Source organism: Hylobates moloch, unplaced genomic scaffold, assembly GCF_009828535.3.
Source record: "Hylobates moloch isolate HMO894 unplaced genomic scaffold, HMol_V3 SCAFFOLD_11, whole genome shotgun sequence".
NCBI classification, from domain to species: domain Eukaryota; kingdom Metazoa; phylum Chordata; class Mammalia; order Primates; family Hylobatidae; genus Hylobates; species Hylobates moloch.
Window position 1 is genome coordinate 56,538,251 of NW_026652286.1, and position 15,917 is coordinate 56,554,167.

The 15,917-nt window shown below is 35.7% G+C and overlaps 1 protein-coding gene across 16 annotated transcripts in view; it reads right to left on the reverse strand.

Annotated features, from left to right (window-relative positions):
* DLG2 (discs large MAGUK scaffold protein 2) overlaps positions 1-15,917 on the reverse strand; it is a 2,210,459-nt gene that overhangs the window by 878,531 nt on the left and 1,316,011 nt on the right. For 3 of the 16 annotated variants that reach the window (XM_032761686.2, XM_032167969.2, XM_058424508.1), the window contains exon 1: positions 314-826. The exons of the other annotated variants lie outside the window; for them this stretch is intronic. In XM_032761686.2, the coding sequence (XP_032617577.1) occupies positions 314-634 (321 nt within the window). In that variant the 5' untranslated portion in view covers positions 635-826. Of the gene's footprint in view, positions 1-313; positions 827-15,917 lie in introns of those variants that run through there. 16 annotated transcript variants of the gene reach the window in all.

Here is a 15,917-nt window from a genome sequence, read left to right on the forward strand (position 1 = left end):
AAAGTTAAAAATGATTAGAAGTAAAAGGGCTGCTAAAAGACTATGATAAAAAATAATATAACCTGAGGACTAGAGAAGTTGAACTTGGTGAAAAGTCAGTGAAATAAACTGAGCACAGCATCCCTAGACTTTCACAGGCCACCAGAGGTATGAGCCCACAAACGTGTGAAAATGACAGGTTTTTCTTGGCCTAATATTTTACATACAGGCATACCCATGGTACTCTGCAAAGTTTCCAAGGCTTTCTAACCTTAAACAACTTGCTCTCACTTTCTTCAGATACTCAAGGGAAAGTCATAAGGAAAAGGCTCACCTGTGCTGGGCTGAACCAACCATGTGGGCAGGTACAATGCTCCCCACAAGTCCCTTTGCCCTTGGTGCTCGTCTTGTGGGGGCTTTTCCGCACACTGTCCCACAAGGTCCTGTTGAAGCTGGACCCCCCGGTCCTGTTTGAAGCTGGGCCCCCTGGTCCTGAGGAGGGCATGGTCTGAGAACTGTACCCGAGCCCCTGAGAGTTCCTCTGCCAGCCACAAGCGCAGTGGGCATCCCTGATCAGGGTGGGCGCGCTCCTGCCGGCATCCATCCCATCGGACCCCCGGCTGCAGCTGTGTTGCTTGGTGAGGTATGCATTCATACTGCACTGATGCCTACTCTTTCCTTTGGTCTGCTGTGCACAGAAATGTCTCCTCCCTCACACCCCTTTCTTCCAGGCAGTTGTAAAAGTCTTTTTTCCACCGAGGATCCCTCAGTATCTTTGACAGCTGCTATAAGCAGTGCATCGTGGGAGCAGTGGTAGCAGCGAGAGCAGCTCCGCACAGCATTATCTGCGGGCTGGTAGCTCTTTGTCAATAGATGACTCAACTCACAGAGCAACTTGACAGTATCCCTGCTCTAGGCAGAAGCAATCAATGCTCCACACAGCTGGGCTACAAGACTGTACACTGTGTTACAAACCCTTTTTGGATGGAGCCCTACAGTAAAGAATAACTCTTTGCTGTTTGGCATTCTGGCTTTTCCCTTTCCTTGCCGATCCCCACACAAAATACAAACCTTAGGAAAGAGAACTTATTATGAGATTCTTATGAGATTAGCAGGACCCTTCTTTCCAGAAAGGATGCATCTAGGCTTAAACTTTATAGCATAAGCAATAAAAAATGATGGGAAAGTTAACCTGTAAAGGAATTTTCAACATTTACAGGAATCACTTATCTAGAGAGAGATTTGCCAACACACAGACCCAATCATGAAGTAACTATATAAGATCATCAACATTAACTCTGAAGAACATAAATTCATTTGGAAAAATCATCGAGGTCACACCATTATACTAGAGTCCCTTAAAATTTGGAAGTTTAAATCACGATTATGCATTTTAATCCAAACATATATTTTTTATGCTATACACAATTATTAATTATTTCTTATTCAAAGCAAGGCAATTTTCAAGGTTTAAAACTGATGGGTTGGGCTTATTTTAAAACAGTATTTTTCCTTACCCCAAATTATTCTGAGGGTTTCCTTTCAAATACTTTACCACAACAAATACATTCACCACAGAGAGAGTCTGCGTTTTAAAGTGAAAGATGCATCCAACTCTGCCATACAGTATTTTGGCTTCCAAAGACAGAATTTTCAAATTCTTTCACTGAAAAATGAGCTAATTTTTTCCAACTTAAAGCAATTGCCTTCCAAAGAGGATTTTTGTGTAAATTTTAGCATGCTTGCTGAATCCATACATAGTATTTTCAGTGAAGTGAAAGACTAATTGCCACAACACTAATAATTTTTATTCTGTTTGAAACTTTCCACATCCATTTCCAAAATGTCTATCCTTATCACACATTACTGAGGAAATAATTTTGGTTTGATTGTGAAGCCAGTTACCATCCATGCAGGACCTAACAAAGATTATAGAATCCTACGAAATAATTACTTTATCTGTAGACCATCAGAGGCCATCAAATCAAACTTCTCAGTGGATTGACCAGGTGCTGGGGCAGTATAGGCCTGATTTTTGCCTGAGCTGGCAAGGTGCTTATTGCAAGGGCTGAGATCATAGCAAGTTCTACATTTGAACACTAAGACTCCCTGGATAAGTCACTGTTAAACTTAAAAATCTTGAAAGTAAGGAGTAGGATCTTCTTTTTCCATGTATCTCCATATAAGGGTACCTTTCCAAATTCTGCACAAGGGGCTGATATTAGCATTGTGCCCAACACAGAAGGTATTCAAAACATGTTTGTTCAATAACAATGGCCGGATATGTAAGTTTAGAGGGCAGGTTCTGGTCTATGTTATTGGCCATTTTTCTCTAAGCACCTTTCATACTGTCCACCACATAACAGGCAATAAATACATACATATGTTTGATGGATGAATGGATGGTTGGGTGGAAGTATAAACGGAAGGAAAAAGAGAAATGAAGGAGTTGATACACATTATTAAAATAATAATATTTAATTCAGCAATGTTCTAGAAACATAAACTATTCCTTTAAAGTTAACTTTAGTTCTGGTGTTGAGGTATTCTTGTTAAGGAAATTTGTCAAAAATATATGAAACTTGAACTGTTGGGCAGAAATAACAAAGGCATTAATAGTTTTTGCCTTATTAAAGAAAATCAAGAAGTTAAAATCAATACCTGAAGACAGTGAGGACAAGGGAGAAAATTATTTCTCTCTCTCTCTCTCTCTTTCCCTCCCTCCCCCCTTTTTATTCTGGATTAATAGATTATACCTGAAAGAACTGTTGGGTCAAATAAAACCCTAGAGAACTTTAGGCTTTTCTGGTATAACCATGATGCATAGCTGTACAGTAGGATTTGATGTGATATGCCAACGCCATCACTCTCAAATGAGAATGTCAGAAAGTGATAAGTTTGGCTATCTCCAATCTTATCCAACCATAGATGCTTCTCTAGTTTTTTAGGCAGATATCATTGCACAAAGGCCCATTGGCATCTTCAGGGAACACATGTCCGGTTCTCACCCATTTGCCTCTCAAGTATAAGAATCAATCTACATAGACATAAGTCAGTGTGCATCCATCACAATTTTGTAATGGTGTGTGCAGCTTGCAGCAAGGCAGAAACAATTTTCTGGCTTGACACTACTCAAAATATTGCAAATCTTTACAGGGACTTAAATTGGTTATGAATGGGTTGTTCAGAATGAGCAATTTCTTCCCATCACGAGGGCCACAGAATTTCTATTTTAATAGCTTAGCATGTCATTTCTTTGTAGTTAAATAAATAGCATCCATTGCATAACTAATGTTATTTTGCTTAAAAGATCTTTAAGGCTAAAGCAAACTTTTATTAAGCTTACTAAAAGACTATATTGAAATCACTCCTTCAGTTTAGTATATGTAAAGTAATTCCATACTCCTATCTTTCCCTCCCCACAAACAAGACTTTTCTTTTCAAACATGACATTTGGCTTTCTGAGGACAGCCCACTTAAACAGATAAATATGTTCAACTAGCCCTCTGTACTATAAGACAGACTCACTAATTAATGGTAATCCAATTTGATCAACTATAATTGGACAATTGTAATGACCATGAGATGACATGAAATTCTGGCCAAACAAGAATTAGCTATGCACAAGTACACATCCTACTTATCATTGTGATTTAACATGGGCAGATGGTGCACAGGGCAATGCCTAGATGAGATATAACTTATTGAACTCTCTTTGACCTGGCACTGACTTCATAGAACAATCACTAGTTTCAAAGCAAGGGTTTAAGACTAATATCCTAGCTGGATTTGTTTAATAAAAAATAGCAAAAATGGATAAATATATTGTACTGCACTAAAACATGATACAGAATCTTTTTCCAGATAAAATTTCCATCAGGCATCTTATGCATATGGGAAATGAAAATATTAACAATAAAAGGAGGGCTAAGTGCTTGCTAAAGGGTGATTGGTAACAGACATCTTTATCAGCCACAAGTAATACACCAAATAATCATAAAATGCTTTGAAAATTGTGTACAGTCTATTCCTATGATTGCAAAAACTAGAGATTCATAAATGCGAAGAAATCAGCATTCTTCTATATCTAATAACCTTTGGCCTAGACGATCTCCAGATCCAAGCACATTTCCTTCAAAATAAGAAAGCCAGGAATACGTAAAGTATTTTAGACTCTAAAATTATTTCCAAAATATTTAAACTAATTTAGTCATAACTTCTGTGAGACAAAAATGAGCAGGAATTTAGTGTGGAAGAAAACATGCTTAATCGATGCAAAGATTTAACCAAAACAGATGATTTAATAGAAAGTAGAAAAAACTTTTAAAATGTCTCAAATTGTAACTAGCATAGTAGGATTTGGGTGAGTGTTGATGGGGAAGGGGTTAATCTGAATTAATTACAAGTCTAAATTATAAAATGGTATTCAGGAAATGAAAATTTATTATATTCTAATGTACTTAGTAACACAATTACAGAAATCAGAACACTAATGATGTAACATTTCTTAAAGATTCTGAAACACTAGTAAAAAGGTAATAATCACTTAAAATTTGCATATTTTTGCAATTGAATCTAAGCGCTAAACTATACTTCTACCAGAAATTTGTTCTCATCCTTCAAGATTAAACTAATGTCACTTCTGTAAGCTTTTCAGATCCCCTTGGCATATTAAGTCATGCTCTACAGTATTTGTATACTTGTCTGTGTAAATATCTTTAACATTTGTCTATTTCTTTCAATCACCATGATGACCACTGTGATGTCTAACCCAGAATCATTTCTGTGTAGAACTGGTGAAACAGCTTTCTAACTGGTCTCTCGCATACACCCTTGCTCTAATTCTGTCTCACACAGCACCCAGAGTAATTCCTAAAATGCAGTTATGATCAGGTCCTTTATGCTTGATACCTGTCAGTTAAATGTCATTTTCTGGGACTCTTTATCCTCATAGATAGTATAATCTTTAAAGTAGTTTGGATGGTCTTTAATCATGCCCCATATGATCTGGCCTCTGTGGCTTTTTACCAGTCTTGTCTGTGCCTCACACTCTTGCTCTGTCCTCCAACCATACAGGCCTCGAATACTTGCGCTCAATCCTACCTTGTGGCCATGGAGGATGTTCTTTTCTCCACTTCATACTTTCACATAATTAATTCCTACTCACCCTTCTGTAGGCTGCATCAAGAGGCAACTCCCCCAAAGCCACCCTAAATAAACATACAGTATAATCTAAAAAGAAGTGGGCTTACTATGCAACACAGCTCCAAAATAAAGCTTCTAGTCTTTAGTTCCAACCAGATTGCCATCCAGATCTCTTTTACTCAGAAATTCTGGTGTCTTCCCTGTCCTTTGGAGTTCAACTTGCACATCATCACCTCCTCAAGAAAGCATTCCCTGAACACTGGGTCACCTTCCAGGATAGCTCATGTCATCTTTCCATTAAACATTCATTTAGCATCTGTGCTTCTCAATTACAACACTTAACAAAATTGTATTTAAGACAAGAATTACACTATAACTTAGTTTGTACCCTTTTCCCCAAACAGAAAGTAAGTGGTTGCTAGTAGGGCAATGAGAGAGCTCTCTTATTTGCAACTGCATCCTTTGAACTCAGCACCAAGTATTTAACCCTCATTGAAATAAATCAAACATGGAAGAAGACAAAAGTATCTTTCAATGATCACATCAATATAGGTATTCTGGTCTGTGTTCTACTTCTCAGTGTAAAATCAATAAATAAGCATTTTGATTTTAAAAACAAAATGGCAGTGTGTTCCTATAGTCAGCACTTTAGTGGAACATTTAGTGTGGCTGAGTGTCATAAGTGTACGAACTCATTTTTCAAAGAAATTTCCTAGTGGTCTTAGCACTGAAGCTGAAGCAGCTTCTGTTTATTTTAGCAAGATATTAATTCATAAAATCTGCACTTCCTGGCAGCTGTGCATTTCTCTCAAGCTTTTTCAAGAGTTCTCCCTTTATAGCTAGATAGTACAAAAGAGGGAGCAGTTCCCTAAGTCAAAAGCCAGTTAGTGGTAAAACATGAAGAGAATCCTAAACTCTAAAGTCATATTAATTTTAAAATAATATAAGCCAAAAGTCATAATAAATTCACAAGCTTTTTTTTTTTTTTTTTTTTTTTTTTTGAGACAGTCTTACTCTGTTGCCCAGGCTGGAGTGCAGTGGCAAAATCTCAGCTCACTGCAACCTCCACATCCCAGGTTCCGGAAATTCTCTTGCCTCAGCATCCCAAGTAGCTGGGATTACAGGCATGCACCACCACATCCAGCTAATTTGTGTATTTGTAGCAGAGACAGGGTTTCACCATGTTGGCCAGGCTGGTCTCGAACTGCTGATCTCAAGTGATCTACCTGTCTTGGCCTCTCAAAGTGCTGAGATTACAGGCGTGAGCCACCACGCCCAGCCGATAATTTCAGAAGATAATAAAAGTGTGCATCAAAGAATATAAAGGCATGGAAATATCTCCTCTAATCAAGTCACAAATTAAAAAAATATTAAACAATTATTATCCATAGCAAGTATTTTCTTTAGTTTTTTTTTTTTTAAGTTGTAGTAAAAACCAAAAAACATAAGATCTACTCTCTTAAATTTTTAAGTGTCCAATATAGTGCTTTTAACTATAAGCACCAGGTTGTAAAGCAGATCTCTGCCACTTTTTCACCATGCATGATTAAAAGTCTACACCCATTGAACAATAAAACCCCATTTCCTCCTCCCCCAGCCCCTAACAATCACCGTTCCACTTTCTATTTGAGTTTGACTAGTTCAGATACTTCTTATAAGCAGCATAATACCATATTTGTCCTTCTATAGACTATTCCACTTAGCATATTGTCTTTAGGATTCACCCTTGTTGTAGCATATGATAGGGTTTCCTTCTTTTTTATGGTTGAATAATATTCTGTTGTATATACATAGTATATTTTGTTTATCCATTCATTCATCAATGGACATTTAGGTTGCTTCTACCTCTTGGCTATTGTGAATAATGCTCAATGAACATGAGAGTACAAATCTATTTTCCAGATCTTGATTTCAATTCTTTTGAATAAACACTCAAAAGTGGTATTGTTAAATTATATGGTAGCTCTATTTTTCACTTTTTGAGGAAACTGCATACTGTTTCCCATAGCAACCGTACCATTATACATTTCCCAAAACAGTGCACAGGATTTTCAATTTCTCCACATCCTCAACAACATTTTTTTTGCTTTCTTTTTTCCTTTTTTTTTTTTTTTTTTTGATAATGGCCATTCTAACAGGTGTGAGGTGATACCTCGTTGTGATTTAAATTCACGTTTCCAAGATGATTAGTGAGGTTGAGCATCTTTTCATATACCAAATGGCTATTTGTGTATCTTCTTTGGAAAAATATCACTCAGATCCTTTCCCATTTTTAATCAGATTATTTGTTTTTTGGCTATTGAGTTGTAGGAGAACCTTATCTATTTTGGATATTAAGCTCTTATCAAGTATATACTTTGCAAATATTTTATCCCATTGTGTAGGTTGCCTTTTCACTCTCTTTATTGTTTCTTTTGCTCTGTAGAAGTGTTTTAGTCTGAGGTAGTACGACTTGTCTATTTTTGTTTCTGTTTCCTGTGCTTTTGTTGTCATATCCAAGAAATCACAGTAAAGACCAGTGTTGTATAACCTTTTCTTTATATTTTTATCCAGGAGTTTTACAGTTTTAGGTCTTATCTTCAGGTCTTTAATTTGAGTTGATTTTTGTGGGTGGTATAAGATAATTTAATTCTTTTGCATATGGGTATTCTGTTTCCCAACATTATTTGTTAAAAGAGACTCTTCTTTCCCCATGTGTAGTCTTGGCACCTCTGTAAAACATCATTTGATTTTTATCTGTGTGGGTTTATTTCTGGGCTCTCTATTCTATTTCATTAATTTGTATGTCCAGCTTAGTGCCATGCTGTCTTGATTACTGTAGCTTTGTAATATATTTTAAAATCAGGAGGTATAAAGTTTTCAGATTTACTCTTCTTTCTCATGATTGTTTTGGCTATTTGGGGTCCTTTGTGGTTCCATATGATTTTTTTTTAAATTTTCCTATGACAAATACCATTGAGATTTTGATAGTGGTTACATTGAATGTGTAACTTACTTTAAGTAATATGGACATTTTAACAATACTATCTTTCAATCCATGCACATTTACATTTATTTGTGTCTTTAATTCCTTTCAGCAATATTTGGTAGTTTTTAGTGAACAAATCTTTCTTCTGTTAAGTTTGTTCCTCAATATTTTATTCTTTTTGATAGTATTGTAAATGGGATTGCTTTCTTAATTTCTTTTCAGATATTTTACTGTTCGTGTATAGAAACACAACTAATTTTTGTATATTGATTTTATATCCTATAACTTTGTTGAATTTTTAAATTAAGTTCCAGATTTTTTGTGTGTGCAATATTCAGAATTTTCTACCTATAAGATCATATTATCTGTGAACAAATATAATTTTACTTCTTCCTTTCCAATTTAGGTTTCTTTTCTTTTTCTTGCCTACCTACTCTGGCTATTACTTCTAGTACTATGTTGAATAGAATGGTGAGAGTGAACATCCTTGTTCCTAATTTTAGAGGAAAAGCTTTCAGTTTTTCACCATTGAGTATGGTGTTTAGCTTACGACTTTTCATATCTGATTTTTATATTGTAAGGTAATTTTCTTCTATTCCTAATTTGTTGAGTTTTTTTTTAATTTAATTATTATACTTTAAGTTCTAGGGTACATGTGCACAACGTGAAGGTTTGTTACATAGGTATACGTGTGCCATGTTGGTTTGCTGCACCCATCAACTCGTCATTTACATTAGGTATTTCTCTAATGCTATCCCTCCCCCAGCACCCCCTACCCTCCAATAGGCCCTGGTATATGATGTTCCCCTTTCTGTGTCCATATGTTCTCATTGTTCAACTCTTATGTTTTTTTAAATGAAATAAATGTGTCAATTCTGTCAACTGCTTTTTCTGCATCTATTGATATAATTGTATTATTTTTATATTTCATTCTTTTAATGTGATTTATCCAATTGATTAAATTTCGTATGTTGAACCATTCTTGCATCTCAGAAATAAATTCCACTTGGCCATGGTATATGATCTTTTCAATGTGCTGTTAAATTTCATTTGCTATTATTTTGTTGAGAATTTTTGCATCTATATTCATTGACAATATTGGTGTGTAGTAGTATTTCTGTGATTTTTTTTCTAGCTTTAGCATCAGGGTAATGCTGGCCTCATAAAATGAGTTTTGAATTGTTCCTTCCTCTTCAATATTTTGGAAGAGTTTGAGAAAGATTGCCATTAATTATTCTTTAGGTGTTTGGTAGAATTTACCAGTGAAGCAATCTGGTCCTAGGCTTTCCTTTGTGGGGAAGCTTTTGATTACTAATTTAATCTACTTATTGTTTATAGGTCTATATAAATTTTTTATTTATTATTCAGTTTTTGGAGGTTATATGTTTCTAGGAATTTGTTCATTTCATCTAGTTTATCTAACTTTTCATATAAATGTTCCCAGTATTCTTATAGTCCTTTTTATTTCCATATAACCAGTAATAATATAACTTCTTTCATTTTAAAAAATTTTAGCTATTTGAGCCTTCTCTTTTTTATTGATTAATGTAGCTAAAGCTTTACCAATTTTGTAGATGTTTTAAAATATGTAACTCTTAGTTTCAATGATTTTTTTCTTTTAATTTTATTCTTTTTTTTTTCTCTAATTATTTTCTTCCTTCTGCTAACTTTGTGCTTAGTTTGTCTTCCTTTTTCCAGTTTCTTAAAACGTAGAATTAGGTTATTTGAGATCTTTCTTCCTTTTAAATGGAAGTGTATATTCATACAAGCTTTACTTTTAGTACTGTTTTCATGGTATCCCATAAGTTTTGGTATGCTGTGATTTTATTTTCATTTGTCTCAAGACATTTTCTAATTTCCCTTTTGATTTCTTCTTTGACCTATTGGTTAAGAGTGAGTTGTTTAATTTCCTCATGTGTAAGTTTTCCAGTTTCTCTTTAGCCATTAATTTCTAGTTTAATTTCATTGTAGTTGGAAAATATATTTGGCGTGATTCTATCTTCTTAAATTTGTTAAGACTTGTTTTGAGACGTAATATGTCATCTATCCTGGAAAATGTTCCATGTGTGCTTCAGAATAATGTATAATCTCCTGCTGTTAGCTGGCATGTTCTGTATATGTTAGGTCCATTTCATCTATAATGCCATTCAAGTCTTCTGTTTCCTTACCAATCTTCTGTCTGGATACTCTGTCCATTATTGAAAGAAGAGTATTACAATCCCCTAATAATATTGACTTGCTCTCTATTTTTCTTTAATTTTGGCAATGTCTGTTTTATATATTTCGGTGCTCTGATGTTAGGTGAATATATATTTAACACTGTTATATTTTCCTAAATTGACTCTTCTATCATTATATAATGTCCTTCTTTGTGTTTTTTGACATTTTTTACCTATAGTTTATTACCATTTTCCTGGATTATATTTTTATATCCTTTCACTTTCAGACTTTTAGCCAATGTATGTCACTAAGTTAATGTAAGTCTTATAGACAACATATAATGAGAATCTTTTTTTTCTTTTTTTTTTTTTTTGAGATGGAGTCTCGCTCTGTCACCCAGACTGGAGTGTGGTGGCGCAATCTTGGCTCTCTTTAACCTCTGCCTCCCGGTAGCAGGGATTACAGGCACACACCACCATGCCCGGCTAATTTTTGTATTTTAAGTAGCGACAAGTTTCACCATGTTGGCCAGGCAGGTCTTGAACTCCTGACTTCATGTGATCCACCTTCCTCGGCCTTCCAAAGTGCTGGGATTACAGTTGTGAGACACTGTGCCCAGCTGAGAATCTTATTTTTAAAATCCACTTAGCTATTCTATCTTTTGATTGTAAAGTTTAATCCATTTACATTTAAAGTAATTATATATATTGATAAGGAAGGACTTATTATAGCCATTTTGTTAATAGTTTTCTGTTTTGTATCTTTTTTGTCCCTCTTTCTCTCTTGTTGCTTTTGATTTCTTTCTCATTTTCTTTTGCATATCTTCTATAGCTATAGTTTTGTGGTTACCATGGAGCTTACATAAGACATCTTGCAGTTATAATAATCTATTTTAAGCTGATAATAACTTAACTTCAATTGCATACAAATACTCTACTCTTTTACTCTTCCCCCCACATGCACACTTTATGTTTTTGATTTTACAAATTATATCTTTTTATATTATGTGTCCATTAACATATTTTTTAGTTTTAGTTACTTTTATACTTTTGTCTTTTAACTTCTTTAGTTCTTAACACAGTAACTGTAGTACTAAACCCTGAGCTTTGTGAATGAGGCATAAATAGGCTCTTATCCAAGCCTGCATCATCTTGAAAGTTAACTTATTCAACTGTATTGATTTAAATGATAGGATGGCTTTTGATTAGACTTTTGGAAGACTAATACATGTAACATCCTGGGTGTGTTGTTTCCAAGTGTCTGTTCCCCCAACTCTTCCCATTCTAGATCCTCTACTGACTCTTTCCTGGTTGCCAAAAGCAGAAAAGGTAGTGTAGGAGAGTGTGGCGGCCCTAGAAAGGGCATAGCATGTGCTATCCCTTGCCCACTGTGCTAAGTTTTACGAGGGAGAAAATGTATGAATAATGATATGGGTAAAAATAACATTATGGTAATGAGTCATAACTGAAAAAAAGAAAGGGGGAAAGTGAAGAGGAAAAAAAGGAGGAAGGAAGGAAGTTGGAAGGAAGTTAGAAGGAAGGAAGGAGGAAGGAAGGGTGGGCAAGAAGAAGAAAGGAAAGAAAGGAGGGAATGGTCACAAACTGAAGAAATAAATCTCTTTAAAAAGAAAATTAAAACACATGGTAGCGTTTAATACACAAAACCAAAATGAAGTAAATATAAATGGACATTTCTTTTACTACGGGACAGTCTTGGACACACCACTGAGGCCTCCTTGAAGTAGACTGCCTGGCTTTTGGAGCTGTCATACCCAGAATTTGTGATGCAATCATAAAATGGAATCAGTTTTTCTTCAGTTTAAATTTTGCAAGTTGTTATTTTTCTAATGAATAACTTGTAATAGATATTTTCTAAATTTATCAAACGGTTAAAAAAAAGTCTGGGTTAAAAATAAACCAGAGTCTGACTTGCCAGTGTAATTCATCTACAAATTGGCCTAAAGGCAGGGTATGGATTAACATTAATTACAGGTCCTCTTTCATCTAAATGATCTCTTTTCCTTAGAGACCTAACATTTTGGTAAAGTTTAGCCTAGCTGGCTGTGCTTTAACCAGTACATTTCCAATTCACATTTAATTAACCATCTTCTCCTCTGTGCTTGTATCATTTTGCTTTTGTATTTATTCATTTTATTCAATATATGTTTACTGAGTGCCTAGTTTGTATCAGGAACTATGCTAAGGATGATGTAGTGAACTTTAGACCAGGTAGAATTCTTGCAGGGCAGAAAGACTGCATAAACAAGTGTGCTCAGTGATTAAATTGAGATGTACAGAAACAACAAGCAGGATATCCCTTGCTATTGAACTTGTCCCATTAAGGTGAGTTATATAATTACATGTAGGCACAATTGTCCTTCCTATTACTAGATTGTAAGCTCTCGAAAGGCAAGAACTGTCCTTTATTTGTAAACTCACTCCCTCTTTCCCATTATTTCACAATATAATTATTATTTCTCAGTAAATACTTGAATTGAACTTGGAAAATGTGGGACTTTGGTTTAGGAAACATGCTAATATGGTTTGGCTACGTCTCCACCCAAATCTCATCTTGAATTGTAGTTCCCATAATCCCCACATGTTGTGGGAGGGACCTGGTGGGAGGTAACTGAATCATGGGGGCAGCTACTTTCATACTGTCCCTGTGATACTGTGTGAGTTCTCATGAGATCTGATAGTTTTATAAGGGGGTTTCCTACTTTGCTCAGCATTCCTCTCTCCTGCTGCCATGTGAAGAAGGGCATGCTTGCTTCCTCTTCTGCCATGATTATCAGTTTAATGAGGCCTCCCCAGCCATACAGAACTGTGAATCAATTAAGCTTGTTTCCTTTATAAATTTCCCAGTCTTAGGCAGTTCTTTATAGCAATATGAAAACAGACTAAGATACATGCTCTAGTTCGAACTCTTCCATTGACTAGTAATCTCATTTTGGACAAGTCACAAGTGCCCATTTAGGGGCTGAGAACATTTTCATTGTTGCATAAATATTTGAAGGCTAATGGCCTTTGCTTCTCTTCTGAAACACTGTTTTCTATGTTTGTGTATAATGTGATAAAGCTTGGTATAACATTTATGCACCTCACTTTTCCTGGTCATAATGGACAAGGTATGAGCTTCAGAGTAAAACTTCTGGGTTCCCAACCCAACTCTGACCATTATTAGCTATGACCTTGGGCAAGTCACTTAACCTGTCTGTGCCTCTGTTTCCTCATTTATAAAATAAGCTTTCACACCAATCTCATAGAATTGTGAAAATAACATAAGCTCATTTCTGTAAAGTACTTAGTACATTACCTGGCACATAATTATGCTCAATAATATCTATTTATGCATTTACCTGTCTATTGTCACCCCTCTCCATATTTCAATTGTAATTTCCAGAGGCTGACATTTAAAAATTCTGTAGTACTTATGAACAGAGACTCAATAAAGGTCAGTTTATTTCAACTGAATGTCAGGATTCCATATTGGTCATAAACTTACTTTCTCAAATTATATTTTGGGCAAGGCATTCTGCTTCTGGGCTAGTTGCTAAATAAGATCACCACTATCACCAACATAGCTATACTATATTGACTACTTACAAAGTGTCTCAAGCATATGTACTCATTTTATCCCGGTAACCATATATAGTAAACACTGAGGTGACAATTTAAGATATAGAAATAGGTTTAGAAAGATTCTGTAGTTTCCCACGGTCACAGCATTAGTAGGAGTAACACCAGGAATAAATTAAGGTCCATATAACATTGGAGCCATACAGGAAAACCTGTGCAAAATGACATCTCATTTTTGTGTAAGACTTTGGTTTTTTGAAAATACTGTTATATCCTTCATTTCTCTACATCTTCACAATAGCCCCATATGGTAGGCAGAGCAGGGGGAAAAACTAAGGTCCATTACCATGAAACAATGTGTCCAAGGTCAAACAGTTGGTAAGTGATATTGTTGAAACCAGAATTCAAAGCTCAGTGTTCAGTCCCAAAATTTTCCTGCTCAGTACATTCCCCTTATTTCATTTCTAGGTATGAATATATGACATCTTGTCACTCTCTTTGCCATCAAAAACTGGGCAAAAGATGAGGTACATTTAGTGGACCTAGAACATAGGTTTTTAACTTTGGTGTCAGCATAAAATTTGCATTTGCCTTCTCTGTTCTTATTTACAGATCCTAAGGAAATGACTGATCAGGATTTTGAGAGGTCTGATGGAAATGGTTTTCTAAACTTGAAAGGCTTAAATGAAAATAAAGTTTTTACCTTAATTATATTTTCTCATACAAGTCCAGAAGCATCTGCAGTTTCTTGCAGCCACAAGCAAGAGGTTTGAATTTATGTATACTCCATTTCTTCTGGCTGTAGAACAGCTTCAATCATAGCAGCTGGAGCTACCATTTATTGATCATCTACTATTAATGTGCCAAGAAACTTAACAGAATTAGAACTAATTTTTGTAACAGTCTTGAAAGGCAATGTTATTATTCCCATTTCTGGGGTAAAGAAATTGAGGTTCAGAGAAACTAAGTAATTGCTCAAGGTCATGCAGCTATTAAATAGCAAAGTTGCAATTCCAATTTGGGTCAGTCAGATTCCAAATCCTGATGCTTCCCACTTCACCATGTTACTTATCTCAAAAAAATAAAAAAATAAAAGTAATACAAATGAATCTTCTACCTTTCTTTTGGTGATGTAAGTACTTTAAATATTTATCTCAGAGTCAAACTTGATGGAGGAGGTGGGGCGGCGGGGGAGGTAGGGCAGTGGGAGAGGTGGGGGTGCTGGGTGGGTGGTGGTGGGAAAAAAATTCTAATTTTATAAAATCCCCATGTTGGTGAGAAGGCCAAGCAGAAATGCAGTTATCAATTACATTGGGGTGGAGTTTTTCACCATCTGATAGTGAGTATTCATTTAGGCCTGTTGGGCTAAATGAAATGTGGTATTATACACAAGTGCCAAAGTGCCTTCGTGAGACCTTTCAAAGAAATCTTCTTTGTTTTAGATCTCACGCATAAGCCAATAAAACATAAATTGCAAACTACCTGTGAATTGGTTTCTGAAAAATTGGTGTTGGGCCCAAGACATCCCAGTCCGAGCCCAGGAACTGACACTGAAAAACACATCCAAGAGGATTCACCTGGTGCAAATTTATTAGCACACAACTAACAATAAAATATTTTCTTTTCTGCAGAAAGGTCATTGATTTCATCCTCAAAATATGTTCCTTTGGTGTAATTTGTACAGCAAAGCATAGGCATCCCTTTATGTGCAATTTCCTAAGCAATCATCCGTTAGTAAAGAAAAGCTGAAAATCAATTATCTGATTTTTTTCTCCCTTATCTACAACTTCCAACTGAAGACAACAGTATTGTTTGTCCTTTTTTTTTTTATTTTTTATTTTTATTTTTTTATTGAGACAGAGTCTCGCTCTATCGCCCAGGCTGGAGTGCAGTGGCACGATCTCGGCTCACTGCAAGCTCTGCCTCCCTGGTGCACACCATTCTCCTGCCTCAGCATCCCGAGTAGCTGGGACTACAGGCGCCCACCACCACGCCCTGCTAATTTTTTTTGTATTTTTAGTAGAGACGTGGTTTCACCGTGGTCTCGATCTTCTGACCTCGTAATCCGCCCGCCTCAGCCTCCCAAA